Here is a 16,774-nt window from a genome sequence, read left to right on the forward strand (position 1 = left end):
GAAAAAGAATGTTGAAGCACAAAAGGATAATTCAAGATCAGTCACAAATAATGTCAGCTAGCTACAAATGCATGACTGTATAATTCTCTAATAATGTCAGCTAGCTACAAATGCATGACTGTATAATTCTCTAATAATGTCAGCTAGCTACAAATGCATGACTGTATAATTCTCTAATAATGTCAGCTAGCTACAAATGCATGACCGTAAAATTCTCTGATTCTTCTAGAGACTCTTTTATTATTTTTGTCGATTTTTGTGAGTCATGGTTTTAGAGTAAGGCTACGGTGCTAACGGTTGCATAGAGGGCCTCTATGCAAAGGCTCAATATTCGAGTTTTCAAAATCCTAACGGTCGATCCGAACCGTTCAACATGATCTTCATATGAATATGTACTTGCAAATCAAATTTTATATTTTTTAGAATTTTTTTACTAATTTTTTAGATTTTTAGAAAATCACTTGATCTAAAAAACGCTGCACCATTCAGATATTTGATTTTCTAAAAATCTAAAAAAATAGTAAAAAAATTCTAAAAATATAAAATTTGGTTTGCAAGTACATATTCATATGGAGATCATGTTAAACAGTTAGCACTGTTAGGATTTTGAAAACTCGAATATTGAGCATTTGCATAGATGCCCTCTATGCAACCGTTAGCACCGTAGCCTTACTCATGGTTTTAACCAGAGTAAAGAATGTACTAGAGTTTAGGCATTATCGCTTCCTGTTATATAAGGAGATCTGTAAAAAGCTTCTTTGAGAAATATTAATATAAAAGAAATTCTTCTCCAATTTATCTCTCTATTCTGTTATTTTATTTTTTTGATAACTGGGCACTATTCTGTTATTTTAGAAAGAACAAATCCATAAGAATTGGATGGCCTACGGGCTTGTTTGCAAAAAAATAAAAAATAAAAAATGGATGGATTAACGGTTCAACGCTCATAATTTTTGAAGCAAAAAGAAAAAAAAAAGGCTCATGGTCGTCTTTTCGAAAAGATGATATCAATGATTCTATTAAGTAAAATATGGGCCTAATGCTTTACACGCTAAAATTTAGTAGGCCCAAGAAAGCCTCGGATGCACTCAATCCCAGTTGAGACTCCAATGACGAATCCTATGCATTAACTCAGAATTTCAGTGAATGCATCTCAGCTGTCCGATTAGAATCCGGATCAATTTGGTCCGAAATGATATGCACCAACTCGAATTCATGCCAACACAAATCGGACGATTCAGATTCTTTCTACATTAATTCAAATTCGAAGTAAATGCAGACGATACAAATTCGTATCAGCAACTGTCGCCGCCGTTGTTAAGTAACTCTCTTTTTTATATTGTAATATCATTATAGTGAGACTGGCGTAGTATCCATATATAGTGTATATTAATCTATATTATGGATTCATATTTCCTTTTATTTAAATTTAAACAGTCGATATAAACAATCAACATATTTTTAATATCATATGTATTTGTAAATTAAATTTTATAATTTTTTTTTAAATTTCTAATAATTTGTTTTAAAGATTGTAGATTGTAGACCATTCAAAGTAATATTTTTCTCCCTATCGAAACAAATAGTAAAATAATTCTAAAAAATGTAAAATTTAGTTTGCAAGTACATTTTCTGTTTGAATTTTGAAAACGAAGATATTGATCCATATATAGTACCATAACATTACTCAATATCATTAATATTATTAATTGTTTGATTTATAATTTTGTATTATTATAAGTTTACTTTATTTCATTTTTCTATCTTCATTATCATCACCATTATTATAATTATTGCCACTAATCGGAAGCGGATCTAAGCATAAAATTTGAAAGTCAAAATGTCCAATATTTTTTCTGAACCATCGATCATGTATTTGTGGTAAATTTATGTTATATAAATGATTTTTTAAGAAATTTATATTTGACTTCCACAATTGTAATTCCATCTATTGATGATATGATCAGTCTAATTACATCAACATGATGCTGGACCTTCATCAACATGATGTTGTTGTTGTTAGTATGATCATTAGCTTATGTCGGTATTATTATATTATTATCATTATTCTTATTAGCCAAACAATAAAAAAAAAAAACTTTTTCTTTCTAAAGCACATTAAACATACAATTAGAACGTAACAACATGAATCTTTGATTCCGGAAGTTAACTTGATTTTCTTTCCATTACAACATTGTTGTTCTTTCATCAAAAAAAAAAAAAAAAAATTGTTGTTCACTCAAAAGACTACAGCAGCCTGGTAATGTTTATATGGTTCTGCTTTCAGCCAATCTTTACAAAGGTGCTAATATATGGCCAAACAATACATTAATTTTAAAAACATAAACAGAAGACTCCATTAGTTGCTCGTTTAACAATCAGCAACAAATGAAAAACCTAACACATATTGCGCCTTCTAAAGGAAAGATTATATTGGGTCAGATCTGACACCAATACTTTACTTAACGATGGGTCAGAAAACAACTAATCTTGGCATCAGCATGTATCTTTGTAATCTGTTCCAACCAAAGTCTGGTCTAACATGTGCACTAACACATTAAAACAAAGTTAATTTTTAATAATATCCAAAAAATTGAACTAGTACTGGCCTTCTAGCAAATTCCAAATCTATCCTGTAAATTCTCATGTGCTAGATATCAAATCTTGCGTTTGCTTGCAATTACAACAACATTGACAAAAACGTGAATCCTCTTCAGCCAGTATATGCCTTTTCCGGTTTTTTACTTTGAGGTAGTGTCCCGCAAGGATGTCGAAGAGGAAACCAGCACCAAGCCCCGTGGCTAAGTCAATAGTGTAGTGGCCCCTCGAAGCAAGCAACCTAATTGCTTGTAACATGTTTAAGGCATCAAAGCTCCATGCCATCTTGTACCGTTTCATGCGCCTCATGTCCAATGAGGCTATCATTGATCCCGCTACATGGCCCAAGAAGAAAAGAAAGAAGGAGACATTACCAACTGGGAAGTCAGCACCAGATCCTAAGAATTCCTGCAGGCATTTTTAATAATTATTTATGTGAAAAGAAGCTTGGTACCAGTCTCTCAACTTCTGGTTCTTTAATGAAATCCGAGGAATTATCCTCACAACTTCTTTGAAAAAAAAAAAATTCAGGAAATTAGTCAGTTTTCAAATACTATATTAGAATCTAATGGAAAATGGTTTGAGAATTAAAAATATGGAAATGGCAATTTTTAGTGTACTCCTTGCTTAAGTGTCATATATAAACCCTGTGTTAGGGGCATTACAGGATATAGAGGGCATTAACTTCAAATCAAGAATGACATTTCCTACCTTGGGAAGGGGGAGTTGGGTCGAGGAACCAAGAATGCCCCGACAAGTGAACATGAAGAGTGATGCAATTGTAGCCCGCGGTCGCCCCTCCACTAACAAACTCCAGAAGATATATGTCGATTGCATTGCCACAAACACCTGCCCAGTTTAAGAGAACAGTTCAAACTCATATTTATTTCTCCCAACAATTACACATAAAAGTGTAATTTGAGGGTATCACATATAACTCAACTGTTTTATTTTCTAATGCATTATTTGTACAATTTAGACCAAGTTGATTTTTGCCTTTTTATTTTAATTTCGTTTTACTTCTTTTCATCACTGATTGGAGGACTCCAAGAACTTTCAATGAAATTGTAAAAAAAAAAAAAATGATAGATATATTCAAAGCCTCAAAGGTAGGGGTGAAAACAGATTGAATACAGAGCGGATAGTGGTAAAACCATATCCATATCCATTTTTATTTTTCGGTTATGGATACGGATTGGATATTAGACCTGGATACAGATACAGATTGGTTCAGATCGGATATTTATTAAAAAATACCAAACTTCATAATATTTATCTAATTATAATGATGAATAACATAATTTTTTTAATCATATATATTAAACTATATGGTATATATCTACTATTCGTCTAGTCGGATACGGATAATTGAAGCGTAAAACCATATCCGTATCCGTATCCACACAGATATTCACATATCAGATATCTATATCTAATTTTTCGAATATGGATCGTAATACGGATCGGATATTATCCACTCCATTTTCACCCCTACGCAAAGGAATTGCAACTACATAAGGCATGCCCAAAATTTGTTAACAACAACGTCAAATTTCTTCTAAGCTCAGTTTCATTTTACTTGAAGAAGAACATAAAACTAAAGATCAGTGGTACAGTCGTACAGAATACAGATTACTGGGAACAAAGTATTTACCGTATTAAGACCAGCAAGAAAGGAATTAAGATCAGGTCTCTCCACCAAACCGGCATTCAAAGACTCCGTAAGCCGAAAGCCGAGATCCAGAGCAGGTGAATCACTTGGCACCATTGGAATGGTGTACTCAACTCCCATGAAAACCAAAAGTGTCAGAAGAAACACGAAAGCCACAGGATGCTGACGCACCAATCCCACCACCGCATCCACTGACAAAAAACTCGCAAACGCAGGAGACGCCTTGTTCATCTTCAATTTTTCATTTTTATTCGAATTTGTTGGCAATGTGCCATCGCTGACTCCACCCATTTTAACGGAAGGAGCCTCGGACTCCTCTTGTCTCTTTGATGTTGAATATGCTTTTGGATGCCGCGACCGGATCCCGGGATCTAGGCAAAGAGGGATGATGCGCTCCACGTTGCCTGAAATCTCCTCCATTGTAGATAAACCAATTCTATCTCTTGCGATTGCGGAGTGAAGGGTTTGGAGCCATGGTTTATTTACGTCGGTGTATATATATAGACGTATTTCTTATGTACTTTTTTTAACGCCTGGCGGAGATCTAAGGATAGAATTTTCGAATGAGACAAGAGGGGAAATTTCGGGTGGGGCCCGGCGTAGGTAGATCGGACGTCTACCTCTGGTGCTGTCAGCTGTGGTGGCCCGAAGAAATTGAGAACTGTGAAAGGAGCAGCGGTGATGAAGTTGGGAAAGGAAGGTTTCTGATTGGTCGAGGAAATTGCAAGGATGGTAGCGATAAGAGAACAGAATCACATTGGCTTGGAGAAATTAAAGAGAGAATTTGTCTGATTACTAAATTAAGAGCGACACGGCAATTCAAAGAAACAGGGAAAGGAAGGACCAAACCTTGGTTATAAATCCAGATGCCGAGTAGCCTTTTTTTTTTTTTTTTTTGATGGTCGGATGCCGAGTAGTCTTACTGAGGCATCTTTCTGTGAGGAATCTGACTGACAAATGGGGACCCCACATTTGAACAATGGTGACAATAAGATTATTGCTTGTTCGCTTCAAGATTCGTGTTATTCTAGCACGCACAGATCTCAAAGCAATTTTGATCCACGTGCATCGCATTAAGATCTGTGCATGTTGCTTTAATATTCGTGTGTGTTCACTTCAAGATTCGTGTTGATCTAGCACACACGGATCTTAAGGCAATTCGGACGGTAGAGGAATCTTAAGATTCAAATTAGAGTTAGATGGGCGTTTTATGCTTTTTAATAAAATAGTAAAATAGTTATTTATGAATTTAAAATGTGTTTAATATAAAAGACAATAAAATGAGTAAATATATGAGTTTTTGAAATTTAAAAAGGGAATATGTAATTTTAAAATTTGGAGGGTGAAATACGAAATTTTGAAGTTTTTAAGGGTTATACGTGAAATTCTCTCTACCTATTTTACCCTTTATTAAAAGCAAACTCAAATTTAAATCTAAAAGGTTCATTTACCGTCTGATCTACATGCATCACATTAAGATATGTACGTAATGCTTCAATATTCGTGTTGATCTAGCACGCATGGATCTTAAAGCAATCCTTATCTACACGCATTGCATTAAGATCTGTGCACATCGCTTCAATATACATGTGTTCGCATCAAGATTCGTGCTGATCTTGTGTGCAAATATCTAAAAGCAATTTGAACGATAGAGGAACTATTCATATTCAAATTTAAATCCGATGAGCTTTATATGTTTTTAATAAAGGGTAAAAATGATATTTTATAAATTTAGAATGAGTTTTAATATAAAAGACAATAAAATGAATTAATTTGTAAGTTTTTTAAGTTTAGAATGGAAAATATGTAATTTTAAAATTTAGAGGAGAAAATACGTAATTTTGAAGTTTTTTTAGGGGTATACGTGAAATTCAAAATACGTTTGTTTCTGAATTCTGATCGGCGGGGCGATTGCAGCAGATGATCCGTACTAAGTGTTATACGACTGGCTCCCACTTCTCCACTTCACTAATCCAATGAGATTGCGTTGCGTAACAAAATAATTTTAAGTTTATATATTGAATCTTGAAAGTGTTTGTTTTTTAGTTTACTCCATAATGAAAAGTCATGAGGTCAACACATCTCCTGCTGGGCTGCCACAGCTATTTCATGTGGGTTTTTTTCTTTTGAGTTGAATGATGTGAGCAGGTTGGGTGCACCGGAAACGTCTCTCCTCAGATATTGCACCGTACAACATACAAGGAAGGAACGGTCTGGATTTAAATTCAAACGGTCAAAAGAATTCGTTTTTTTTTTTTCAAAATAAAATCAATATTAATTATTCTAATATAACAAGCAGCTTCACCGATCCCTATAAAAATAAGTAAAAATGATCAATGTAGATTGCTCAAAATAAAATTTAAATCCTCCCTTCACCGATCCACCGATCTCTAAGATCGGTGGAGCTTTTTTTCTAAAAAACAAACCGTGCTTGCTTTCTTAAAATAATTAAAATTGATTCTATTTTAAAAGAAAAAATCAAAGAATTCGGTGCCTATTGTACTATTTGATTGTGCACACCAAAGTTTAAAGCGTTTGATTAAAATGTTATTTTGAGATCGAGATTCTCCCGCAAATTAATTGCTGCAAATGAAAAGGTAAAAACAAATGGTAATTAATTATAAGTACGACCTATACCTGAAAACGTGAACGGACATGTATAAATTATAGGTCAATTTGTACATTGTATAATAGCTTTAATATTGATGTTGATTCTCTCAAAAAATATATATATATTGATCTTGCACATTTATCCTTGCTTATTTTTAGTAAACACAACAATAAATTTGCTCAAAGCTTGACATGAAAAATAAATTTAAACTACTTGGCAGCAATTGCCAAGGGTTAAATCAATTAAAATAAGTTCAGATAAATTTAATTAAAAGATCGTCGACACAATTAATTGGAAATGTTATGTAGTCAGTTCTACTAGTATAAAGAAATATTTATAATACAATATATTTTAAGTAATTAACACGTGCTATTATGGTACTAGTTATAAATTTGTTTTATCTTGTCAACAAAAATATATTTTATTATCTATATTACTTTCTTTTAAATAAATGTTGCTAAATTTTCTAAATGTTTCTAAATTGCAGTTAAAAGAGACTGGCTTTGTTGGAGCGAAATTTAATTTACTGCTTATTTAGAACAACTAAAAGAAATCATTTGAGCTTATCTGTAAAATTATTAATTTAAATCTCAAAATCTACATGAATTTGTTTTGAGCTTATTACACGGTGTATCAATTTACTTAATATAAGACGTTGAGAAAAAATTGTGTTGTTCAAATACTAAAGTGAAGACAATATACATGTATAATAGTCCTATGCAACTTCTTTAATTGCAGATCCCACCTTGTGTAATTTATTATTCACTTTTATTTTAAGTGCACCCTAACAAATGTGACCATCTCAAAATAAAATACTGATCGGGCAGTTGTTATTTAAAACGTGCCCTCCATTTTGTTTCCGTTTCTTTTTTCTTGTAATTACTCTTAGCATGAGCATGATATGTTCCATTATTATTCGCTGATTTTGAGAACTTTTTGGACGGAGATATTGACTAAAACTTCGCAAGATTTGAACGCGTTAGTCCAAGTCTTTCTGCTCTTTGGAGGTCGGGTCATAGTTTCTGTTATTAAGTCACATCATCAATAATTAAAACGGAGAAACAATTTGAATTAATCATTAAATCAAATAAAATTTATAAACTGTTTCTTAACTGCATAGTTTCAAAGTTTCTAAATAAGAAACTCTCCCACATCCGAATCTGGATTTGTTAGCTAATTTTTTTTTCTTTTTTGAAAATTTATTACTGAAGGTTGATTGTTTAGCTTAAGATGTTCTTCTCCTACCGTTACCTATTAAAATATTATCCTTTTATTATCTTTGAAGATGAATTTGCTTGATATTAGATAGTTTGTACCAAGTACCAGCATTTACTTAGTTCCAGATGGATTGCTTATTAAAAGCGCTTTCTGAACTGAAATCTATATAAATTACATCAGGAACCCCGTTTTGTATTTTCATCTATGCATAACCGTACGTTTTGTATTAAAAGCGCTTCCAGATAAGTCTACAATTTCTTCAGAACCATATTTCTGGTAAATTGTTCATACTCTTTTCCAATGCCATACCTTGTGCTCCAACCTATCACTAGCTAAGAATAGCATTCTCTTTTCCTGCATTTTTTTTTCTATTCTTCCTTAAAAAAAATGAAAATGTACATGGTGGCATGCCATATTTTGAGGAATGCTTAAAGAATACAGCAAGCAAAAGTAATTTCTAGAACTCAGAACCCTCTTCTTAGCCATGGTATTCACGCAGTTAAGAACACCACTAAAAGTAGAGAAATGCATGATAGGAGGGTTTTGACATAGGTTACGCTCCTCCCTTCAGCTCCAATTTCCTGTTAATTGTACCAAACACAGTTTACATCAGAAATCTATTTGACATGTTAACATAATGATTAAAAAATATGGTTTAAAGAATCTAGAGAAAAATGTGGTAACCAGCTCCAAGTTTCGTGCATGGTGCATAGATAGGTTTTGTTGCTTTTTCAGGATTAAAGTGGCACATTACGGGTTGGACAATGTCAGGACTCAACAACACTGGATCAGATTAACCAGGTACTTGTATGGGGAAGTTTAGGATTATTAATACGGCAGAATTAGCCTAAAGAAGGCGCTTCCTCTCAGAGGTACAGATGCCGAGTTGGTTAAGTTACTTTCGGCATTGAGTTAGCTTTAGAAATTCATTCACAGGTTGCTCAGGTCTCAGGTCGGGAAAGACTTGGCTGCTCAAATTCAGGCCAGGTTAGGGTATACACAAAGTACATGAGGGACAACTCAGGTCATTTTTGCCTTCAAGAGGGGCAGCTCAGATTTTGATAAGGGTTATACACAAAGTACATGAGGATGTATGAGCAGCCAACAAAAGTATGCTAAATTTTAATCCATACCAAGGAGCTCATGTTTGGTAGAACGGATTAAGAAAGGAAGCTCCTCTGAAGACTAAAGGAGGTAAGAAAGTCTTTGGGAGGCTCAATCCAAGATAAATGGTGCCTTAAGAATTCAGGAAAAGGGAGCAAAAATTCATCTTCACTAAGGAGATGATGTTCGGATGGATTAAGCTTCTAAGGAGTCTTAAGGAGAGGTTGTCGAACGGAAACCTTGGGATTTTGTGCAACAAAAGCTCCATGTTAGAGGAGAATAGCAAATTTTGCTAGACTTCTCAATATTTAATCATTTGATTCTGAGTTACAAAAGTACACGACTTTTGTTCACTTCACCGTAACTCTAGAAAAGTACACGAACGTTTGTTCACTTCACCAAAACCAACTTTAAATCTGAAAATTCTTCATTAGTCTAATATGAGACAGAGGGAAGAAACAAAAAAGTTATTCTGATGTAAACATATCCCTAAGACCTCTATAAGCATCATACAAGTAATAATTAATCAATCCACAAAAGATCCAATGGCTTAAGAACATAAATGCAGGAAGCTGCTTGGAATTTCCTAAAGATAGGGGACCACCTTATTATTGATTAGGACCGAAATGACTAGACCAAATCAATTAAGTTAATTGACTGCAATAACTTCACATAAAAAAGATTAACTGGCTTTCTTGAGGAAATCATCCAAGTTCAAAATAGAAAGAAAAAGGCTCACAGGTTTCTACCAATATGACAGCATTAAAAATACAACATAAAAGGTTCAAAATCAACTAACCTTAAATGAGAGGAAAGCTGAACCGGCTGAAGACGGCTTGAGCCCAGAAAAACCAATATTGTACGATATACTCCCATCAGCCTTAAAAAGCCCATAATGCCTCTCTGAACCTGCTCCATTCTTCAAATCCTCATTAAAAAGCGCAAAAATATATGCCTTCAACACCATCTTCGGCCTCAGTGGAGTCCCCTTCCTCTTAAACAGCCTCTTTTTCAAATTAAAATTATACGCTCTCGCATTCTCCACCGAGGCCCCTGCCTCGGTAGCATCCCCGCCGGAAGCCCATCCCGTCTCAGAAACTATAACCTCCATGTCACTGTACCCGGCTGCCTCCAAGGCAGCATATGCCGCATCTACCTGTGCTTCAAACATGTTGTCATAGTGCAAATTCGTTTTTGCATCGTATATACCAGGATTTGTCTTGAAAAGGGCATAGTTGATGTCTATATGCTCAGGATCACTCTTGTATGCTATGAAAGGGTATACATTAACATAAAATGGTGAACCAGTGGTCGAGAAAAAATCTAAAATCGGCTTCATGTACACCATGGCATTTTCGTTAAATGTACATGCGGAGGGCGGGTATGAATTGCCAAAAACAGCCTGCGAGTGCGGCGACGACACCTGGATCTTGTCGTCGAGTTGGAGTGTCTTGAGGGAATTGTATATATTTTTTATGGCTCCGAGCAAGGCCGCAGCAAGGTCCGTATCACCACCACCCAGAATTTCGTTTCCCACAGTGATGCCACTGATTTTCGTGTCGGGATAATACGGCTGAACATTTTCCTTCAACCAGTCCATGGCACGGTCTTCACTGGAACTGATGTCCTTGACGTTTCCGTTGGGGATGGCGATGGTGAGCTCGAGGCCGGAGCCTTTGAAGGCACTGAGGATGCTGTGGTCAGCATCGTAGATCTTGACATTCTTTATCTTAGCTGCTTTAAGGAGCGTGACAACGCTTTCAGGAGGGGGGAGGTTGTCGGCAATCCTGCCATAGTTTATCCCATATGTTCCCGTGAAAGCTTCAACTGTCACTAAGCCTGCCAGAGAAATAAATAGCAATAAAATAGTTAGACAGCTGCATACTCATGCTTTGCTACTATGCATGTGTAATTATGGCTTGATAGTTTGCATTTAGAACAATCACAATGATAATATTGTAAGTGAGAGGAAGCTTGCGCAAAAGGTCCTTAATTAACACAAGTACATGCAGCTTTAACCAAAATCAGAAATCTACAATATATTTCCAAACAAGGAAATTAATGGATTATATAACATACTGCTCATGCTTTGTGACTACAGCTAGAAAGTTACTAAAAAGAACTGACACAAACTGACAATATTCAGTTTTGAGTTGGGTACAAATATCAGGCAGGGCAGCACATGGAAATAAGTATATTAGATATCTACATCCTAATTATGATTCAATTATATTGTGCAAGAATTTCCAGCTAATGTGCGCAAAGAAGTTCATGATACTTTCCTAGATTGGAAGTCGACAAGTTCAGGCTGTAATTTATAAAAGAAAAAAGAGTTGTGGTGTAGTACAATCAATTTAATCCAAGTGTTACCAAACCTGTTTATCGGCCAGAAGATAGCAAACAAGACCTGACTATTACAGTACAATCAATTTCAATTCTGGCAAGGTTCTTCAGTTTTTCTTTGTTTATTTTTTTGTTTTATTTGAATTTTATTATTTTCTTTGATGAACAAACAGAGACTTCAATAAGTCTCCTATGTTCAGGAAACTTCAGAATGGAAATCAAGGAAAAACAAAAGGAAAGAAAAGGTGCTAGAAATTTTAATTTGGGCAACTTAAAATCTGTCACCGGGTTAATCATATTTCCCCGTTGTGGACAATACCAGTATAAGTTTTCATGACCAAAATAAAGTTTAAAATAAACCCAATCATTTTCAACTCCATGGTCCTCTTTGCAGAAGAAATCATTAAGCTATCCTATATATCATGCATCCCTCCCCATCAAGCCCCACCCACCACCCAAAATAATAAATTAATAAAATAAAATAAAAAAAATTAAAGACCTCCCAATAATTGCCTTTAATAAGATAAATATTTTCATTGGGAGACGCTCTAATGACAAGTTTATCGCAGTAACCAACCAGTTTAATTCCTCTATTTCATCATTTTTATCTTATCCTCGGATTATTTGCCAACCCAAACAACCATACTTGATTGCTTAGAATTTGATCAAAAGTTGCTCCAATCCCCGTGCACTCCGACCAACCTGTCCTAGCAATAGGAACTTTAAACAATCATTCAATACAAAAAAGTTACCATGGAATGGGAAGGCAAGGAGGCAGCAATAGAAAAGGAGAAGAAGCTTAGTCATGGAGATGGGACGATTAAACAGGTAGGAATTAATTGAAGGAGGTTTCTGTGTCTCTCTCTCTGTCTTTCTCTTCTTTTTCCTGTAATAGCAAGCCATGAAGAATAATAGAGGTTTACTTGGCCCATAAACCAGATATTCTTCTCCTACCGTGCCTTCCCTTCCCTCTGTCCTTCTCCCTCTCCCCCACCCGCAAGAAAAGACTCCGCCTTCTCTCCAGTGCCGTACGGTAACTTCGCCAAGTTCAATTCTTATTATTCTTCCACTCCTCTCTCTCTCTCTCCTCCTTCCGATTCAAATAAACGTGCGGGTCGGATCAAGAAAGGGGTTCGGATCGGTAACGGGTTGGGGAGAGTCACGCCCGGCTTTAAATTCCAAAAGAAGCAAGGAAGAAAGAATCCGATAGTTTCCTTTCCTTAATTAGTAGTGCTTCCTTGGATGACAAACAAAGAACCCGATCGCCTCTCTCGAACGGCGGCTTCGCACAAGGCCTTCATTTGCTTTCTACAGTGGAGGAGTATCAGTGGTGGGATGGGATGGGAGGGAAGGGGATGAGACTTGAGAGGGGCTGAAAGGGAATCTTTAAATCTTTGCATTATTTTTTAGCATATACAAAAAAACTTGGGAAAGCCAAGTAAAAGCGATGGTGTAAAGGGCACGGACAGCGTCTAGCGAACCGAGAGTTCCTAGAAAGAGAGAGTTGGGTGCGGGAAACCGACTGCAGACCAAACGAGTGCGTATCCTCTGAGATATCTCATATTTTGCGTGACCGACGTGTTCGGTGCCTATTCGGGGACAGCGCAGGGGCCAGTACTATTTAAGCTTTGAGATTCGTGCATAACGTTTTTGAACGGCTTTGATATTCCAAAATGTCACGCAGAATATGTGATATCTCAGAGGAAGCGAATTCGGACCAAACGGACCGGCTTGGCTTGACCCATTACTTGTGCATGATGATTGATGAATGATAATTTTTTTTTATTATCTATTTCGGTTTTTTCAAATCAACAACCCAAATATTTTAATTATAAAAAATTGATTAGATTGTACATAGAATTAAAATATACGAGTTCGATAATTTTGTTTGAATCATATGTTGAAATGTTAAAAATATTTTTTTAGATGCAATCCATAGATTGTATTCATGAATTTATGATACATGCATTCACAATACAATACAATTCACAGTGTAATGAATTCATATGCATGAAGCCGACTGAATATACGAAATTTATAATTTTTGTTTTTCTCCAAATTCGAATTTTAATATTCTAGTTCCGCTCTTGTTGTCTTTAAGACTGAGAAAGGCGTTGATTTTCCCAGGTGACCCATTCATTTTTCGTGCCTAATAAAAAAATATAAAATACAGCAATTTTGAAAATAACAATTAATATCAGTCGGTTTCCCTCCTATCACAGAAAAAACCATTTAAAAGTAGGTCGGCCATTGGCTCAATAAACAAAGGATGTGAAGGTCTCCAAATAGGTTTTCTCTCTTGTACAGTATCTGAGCAAGATCACCTGTCACTGTCAGTCGACAAAACTATAGGTCTTGCTTAATTTGAAAATTAAATTAATGCTATCTGATGATCAGATATGTTCATCTAGGAATCTACGGTATCCGATCAGAATCTATATATGCATGGTAAACTCGTAAATATAGTCACAAGATTCGCAAATTATTCGCGAATTAAACTCGAATAATTCTTTTTTTTTGTGATGTCGCGTCAAATTATTCGGTTGACTGAACTTTGACCGAATTAAACTTGAATAATTCGCGAATTTTACGATTTCTTCCCGAATTTCATGAATTATTCGTGATTTTTTCCGAATTTTTTTCATAACATTTTTTTTTTCTTTTTTGCTCTCTTACAGAACTAAGGTATCTGATCCGAATAATTTCGAATCATTCCCAATTATTTCTGAATCAAAAATTTTTGATCTCGCCGAACCAAACTTAAATAATTCATTTGTGACTATGCTTGTAAAAGCTTAGGTGAAACATGTCCATTTTCCCTTGAATGAAAACAAAACACATGACATCACTTCTTAGCACGATTGTTGAACCTTTTAACTTAAAAAAAATTAAAAAAGGCGACATGTTACTTATTAGTTGGGGCTTAATTATGCATGTCAGAATCAGCAAATAAGTGTCAGTCACGATCCCAACTTTCTTAGCTTTAATACCTTATATTATATTATAGTTTAGCATAATTGCTTCTATGTTTCCATATCCACCCAAAAATAAAGTGTCTTGACCAATTTCTACTATTTTTGGATTGTAACCTCGTTAAAGGTATTAATTTACATATCTGATATATCTGATAGAAACGTGTCATACAAAAACTTAAGCAGGAACCAATGTCTTGGACAATTTCTACTATTCTTATTATTGCACATACAGATCTTTGTAAAAAAATTTATAAACCATAATTAAAAAAAATTATGAAACCAATATGATTACTTTTTTTTTTACAAAAACTATAAGAACTAAATGTCATTGCGGTCCGAATTTTCTTTTTTGAGAACGAAATGACAATTCGATCTGAGATATTTTCACAATTTTTTAACATATTTTTTTGTCGAAATCTATAAAAACGGCTGGGACCGAAATGCCAATTCAGTCCAAAAAAAAGGGGGGGGAGAGAAATCTGCTCTTTTTCTTGAGAAAAGGAGGACTCTCCTATTTTTCAATCCGAACCGTTCAAAATTGATCAAACGGCTTCATTTACATCTGATTTGTTTTAATGGATTATATTGATATAAAAGAAAAAAGTAATTGAAGCCGTTTGATCGATTTTGAGCGGTTCGGATTGAAGAATACGAGGGTCCTCCTTTTCTTGAGAAAAGAAGCATATTTGCTCCTGGGGGGACCGAAATTGCATTTCAGTTCTTATGATTTTTGTAAAAAACAAAGCAATCAAGTTGGTTTGGTAAAATCTATTTTTTTTATTTATGGTTTCTAAAAAAAATTCGATCTTTGTGGGTGCTTATAGAAATAATTTCATTACGTTAGTGATATGATATGTAAGAGAAGTTCAGTGCAACATTGAATGTCCCAATTCCAAAACAAAGAGTTTGGAGTGACCAAGCATTTGAATCAACAATCTTTGAAATCTCATTAAGAGTATATCTACCCAATTATAATTAATTATGAGTAGGGTGATGATAGAAACACAGTTATTTTTTTTATTAAAACAACAACTTCAAATATTCTCATTATATGTACAATTTCTACTATTTTTGCATTCCTAATCTCATATGATTAATTCAGAAATTAAGTTGAAGCTATCATTATATAAAAACTACAACAGGGAGCCATTGACAGTATTAAACGACAATTAGGCGTCATCAAAACTAACATCCTCTTGCAAAAAAAAAAAAAAAAATTTAATATGGTATGTAGTGGGGCAAATGTAGAGTTCATGCACAATATTGTTTTATACATATTTTGTAGAGGAATCCAAATTTAATTACTCGCATAATTCACATAAAATAATTAGGCTGCAGGAATATGCCGACTCATATTAATTACAGACATCCATTGACAAAAAAATTTGCCTCTGTCTGCACTTGTGATGTATGTATATCATGCGCAATGAAAACAAAAAACTTTTAAGACCTGCGTTTGGATGAGGCAAAGAATAATGCTAATCCGGATTAGCTACTATTCCGAACTACTATTTTACGTTTGAATGTATTTGGGTTAGCAAAAAGGGACTATTCTTTGTTTGTCTTTTGTGGAGCATCCTATTCTACTAACTCAACTAAAAGTTGAGTTAGCTCACTATCTCAAATTTGAATTAGTTCACTATTCTCACTATCTCAAATTTGAATTAGTTCACTATCTAAAAGACGCATGACTTTTATGTTGGAGGTTATGGGTTCGAAACTCACAAAGTGAGAAAATCCTCCATATTAATACATAGGAGTTTGAAATGTGTTGGGTGGCTTGACCGAATTCACATCCCCTCGGGTTACCTGACTGAGTACAATTACATCAGATGGTCCAAGATTGGAATTTTTAACTTGGCACACATATCAAAGCACAAATAATACTGCCCCTCCATCATCTCGTGTTAGATATGTACTAACAGGCCAGAATATTTTAGGCCTTCATTAATAGTTAATTATGGATTAAGTCTTTTTGGGCTGCATCAAATATGGGCCCAAAATAATATGTTTTTCTGATATAATCTGATCCGAATTAAATGGATATATATCTTTGAATGGATGCAATTTGAATGGATGCGATCAACAGATGTATTGTATTATATATACAATACATATGCTATTTTTCCTGATCTGGCTATCTCTCTCTCCATCTAGTATGTTCAATTTTCGGACATAACTAAAAATTAAGACAGAAAAACGGAAAATAGAAAATATTTTTGGATAAGAAAAGAGACAGAAAATAGAAGAATA

General features: G+C 34.6%; 2 protein-coding genes across 2 annotated transcripts; both read right to left on the minus strand.

Annotated features, from left to right (window-relative positions):
• Nucleotides 1-2,471: 2,471 nt before the first annotated feature.
• LOC144571732 (phosphatidylcholine:diacylglycerol cholinephosphotransferase 1-like) lies at nt 2,472-5,091 on the minus strand. Its single transcript, XM_078321104.1, has 3 exons — nt 4,253-5,091; nt 3,310-3,447; nt 2,472-3,006 (listed from the first exon to the last, which is right to left on the minus strand). The coding sequence occupies exons 1-3, from the start codon at nt 4,688-4,690 to the stop codon at nt 2,644-2,646; spliced, it is 939 nt and encodes a 312-aa protein (XP_078177230.1). The 5' UTR covers nt 4,691-5,091; the 3' UTR covers nt 2,472-2,643.
• Nucleotides 5,092-8,287: 3,196 nt separating this feature from the next.
• On the minus strand, nt 8,288-13,034 carry LOC144571464 (glucan endo-1,3-beta-glucosidase 14-like). Its single transcript, XM_078320753.1, has 3 exons — nt 12,299-13,034; nt 10,003-11,042; nt 8,288-8,680 (listed from the first exon to the last, which is right to left on the minus strand). The coding sequence occupies exons 1-3, from the start codon at nt 12,447-12,449 to the stop codon at nt 8,591-8,593; spliced, it is 1,281 nt and encodes a 426-aa protein (XP_078176879.1). The 5' UTR covers nt 12,450-13,034; the 3' UTR covers nt 8,288-8,590.
• Between the last annotated feature and the right edge of the window lie 3,740 nt (nt 13,035-16,774).

This window comes from Carex rostrata, chromosome 19 (genome assembly GCF_964058835.1).
Source record: "Carex rostrata chromosome 19, lpCarRost1.2, whole genome shotgun sequence".
In the NCBI taxonomy this organism is placed as follows: domain Eukaryota; kingdom Viridiplantae; phylum Streptophyta; class Magnoliopsida; order Poales; family Cyperaceae; genus Carex; species Carex rostrata.

Coding starts and splice junctions, on each gene's coding strand:
- LOC144571732 (XM_078321104.1), bottom strand. CDS start 4,690: ATGGAGGAGATTTCAGGCAACGTGGAGCGCATCATCCCTCTTTGCCTA. Junction 3,448..4,252: donor TTCTTGCTGGTCTTAATACG/GTAAATACTTTG, acceptor TAAACTGGGCAG/GTGTTTGTGGCAATGCAATC. Junction 3,007..3,309: donor CCCAACTCCCCCTTCCCAAG/GTAGGAAATGTC, acceptor AAATGCCTGCAG/GAATTCTTAGGATCTGGTGC.
- LOC144571464 (XM_078320753.1), bottom strand. CDS start 12,449: ATGGCTTGCTATTACAGGAAAAAGAAGAGAAAGACAGAGAGAGAGACA. Junction 11,043..12,298: donor CCTTGCCTTCCCATTCCATG/GTAACTTTTTTG, acceptor TTTCTCTGGCAG/GCTTAGTGACAGTTGAAGCT. Junction 8,681..10,002: donor CAGCTTTCCTCTCATTTAAG/GTTAGTTGATTT, acceptor TACAATTAACAG/GAAATTGGAGCTGAAGGGAG.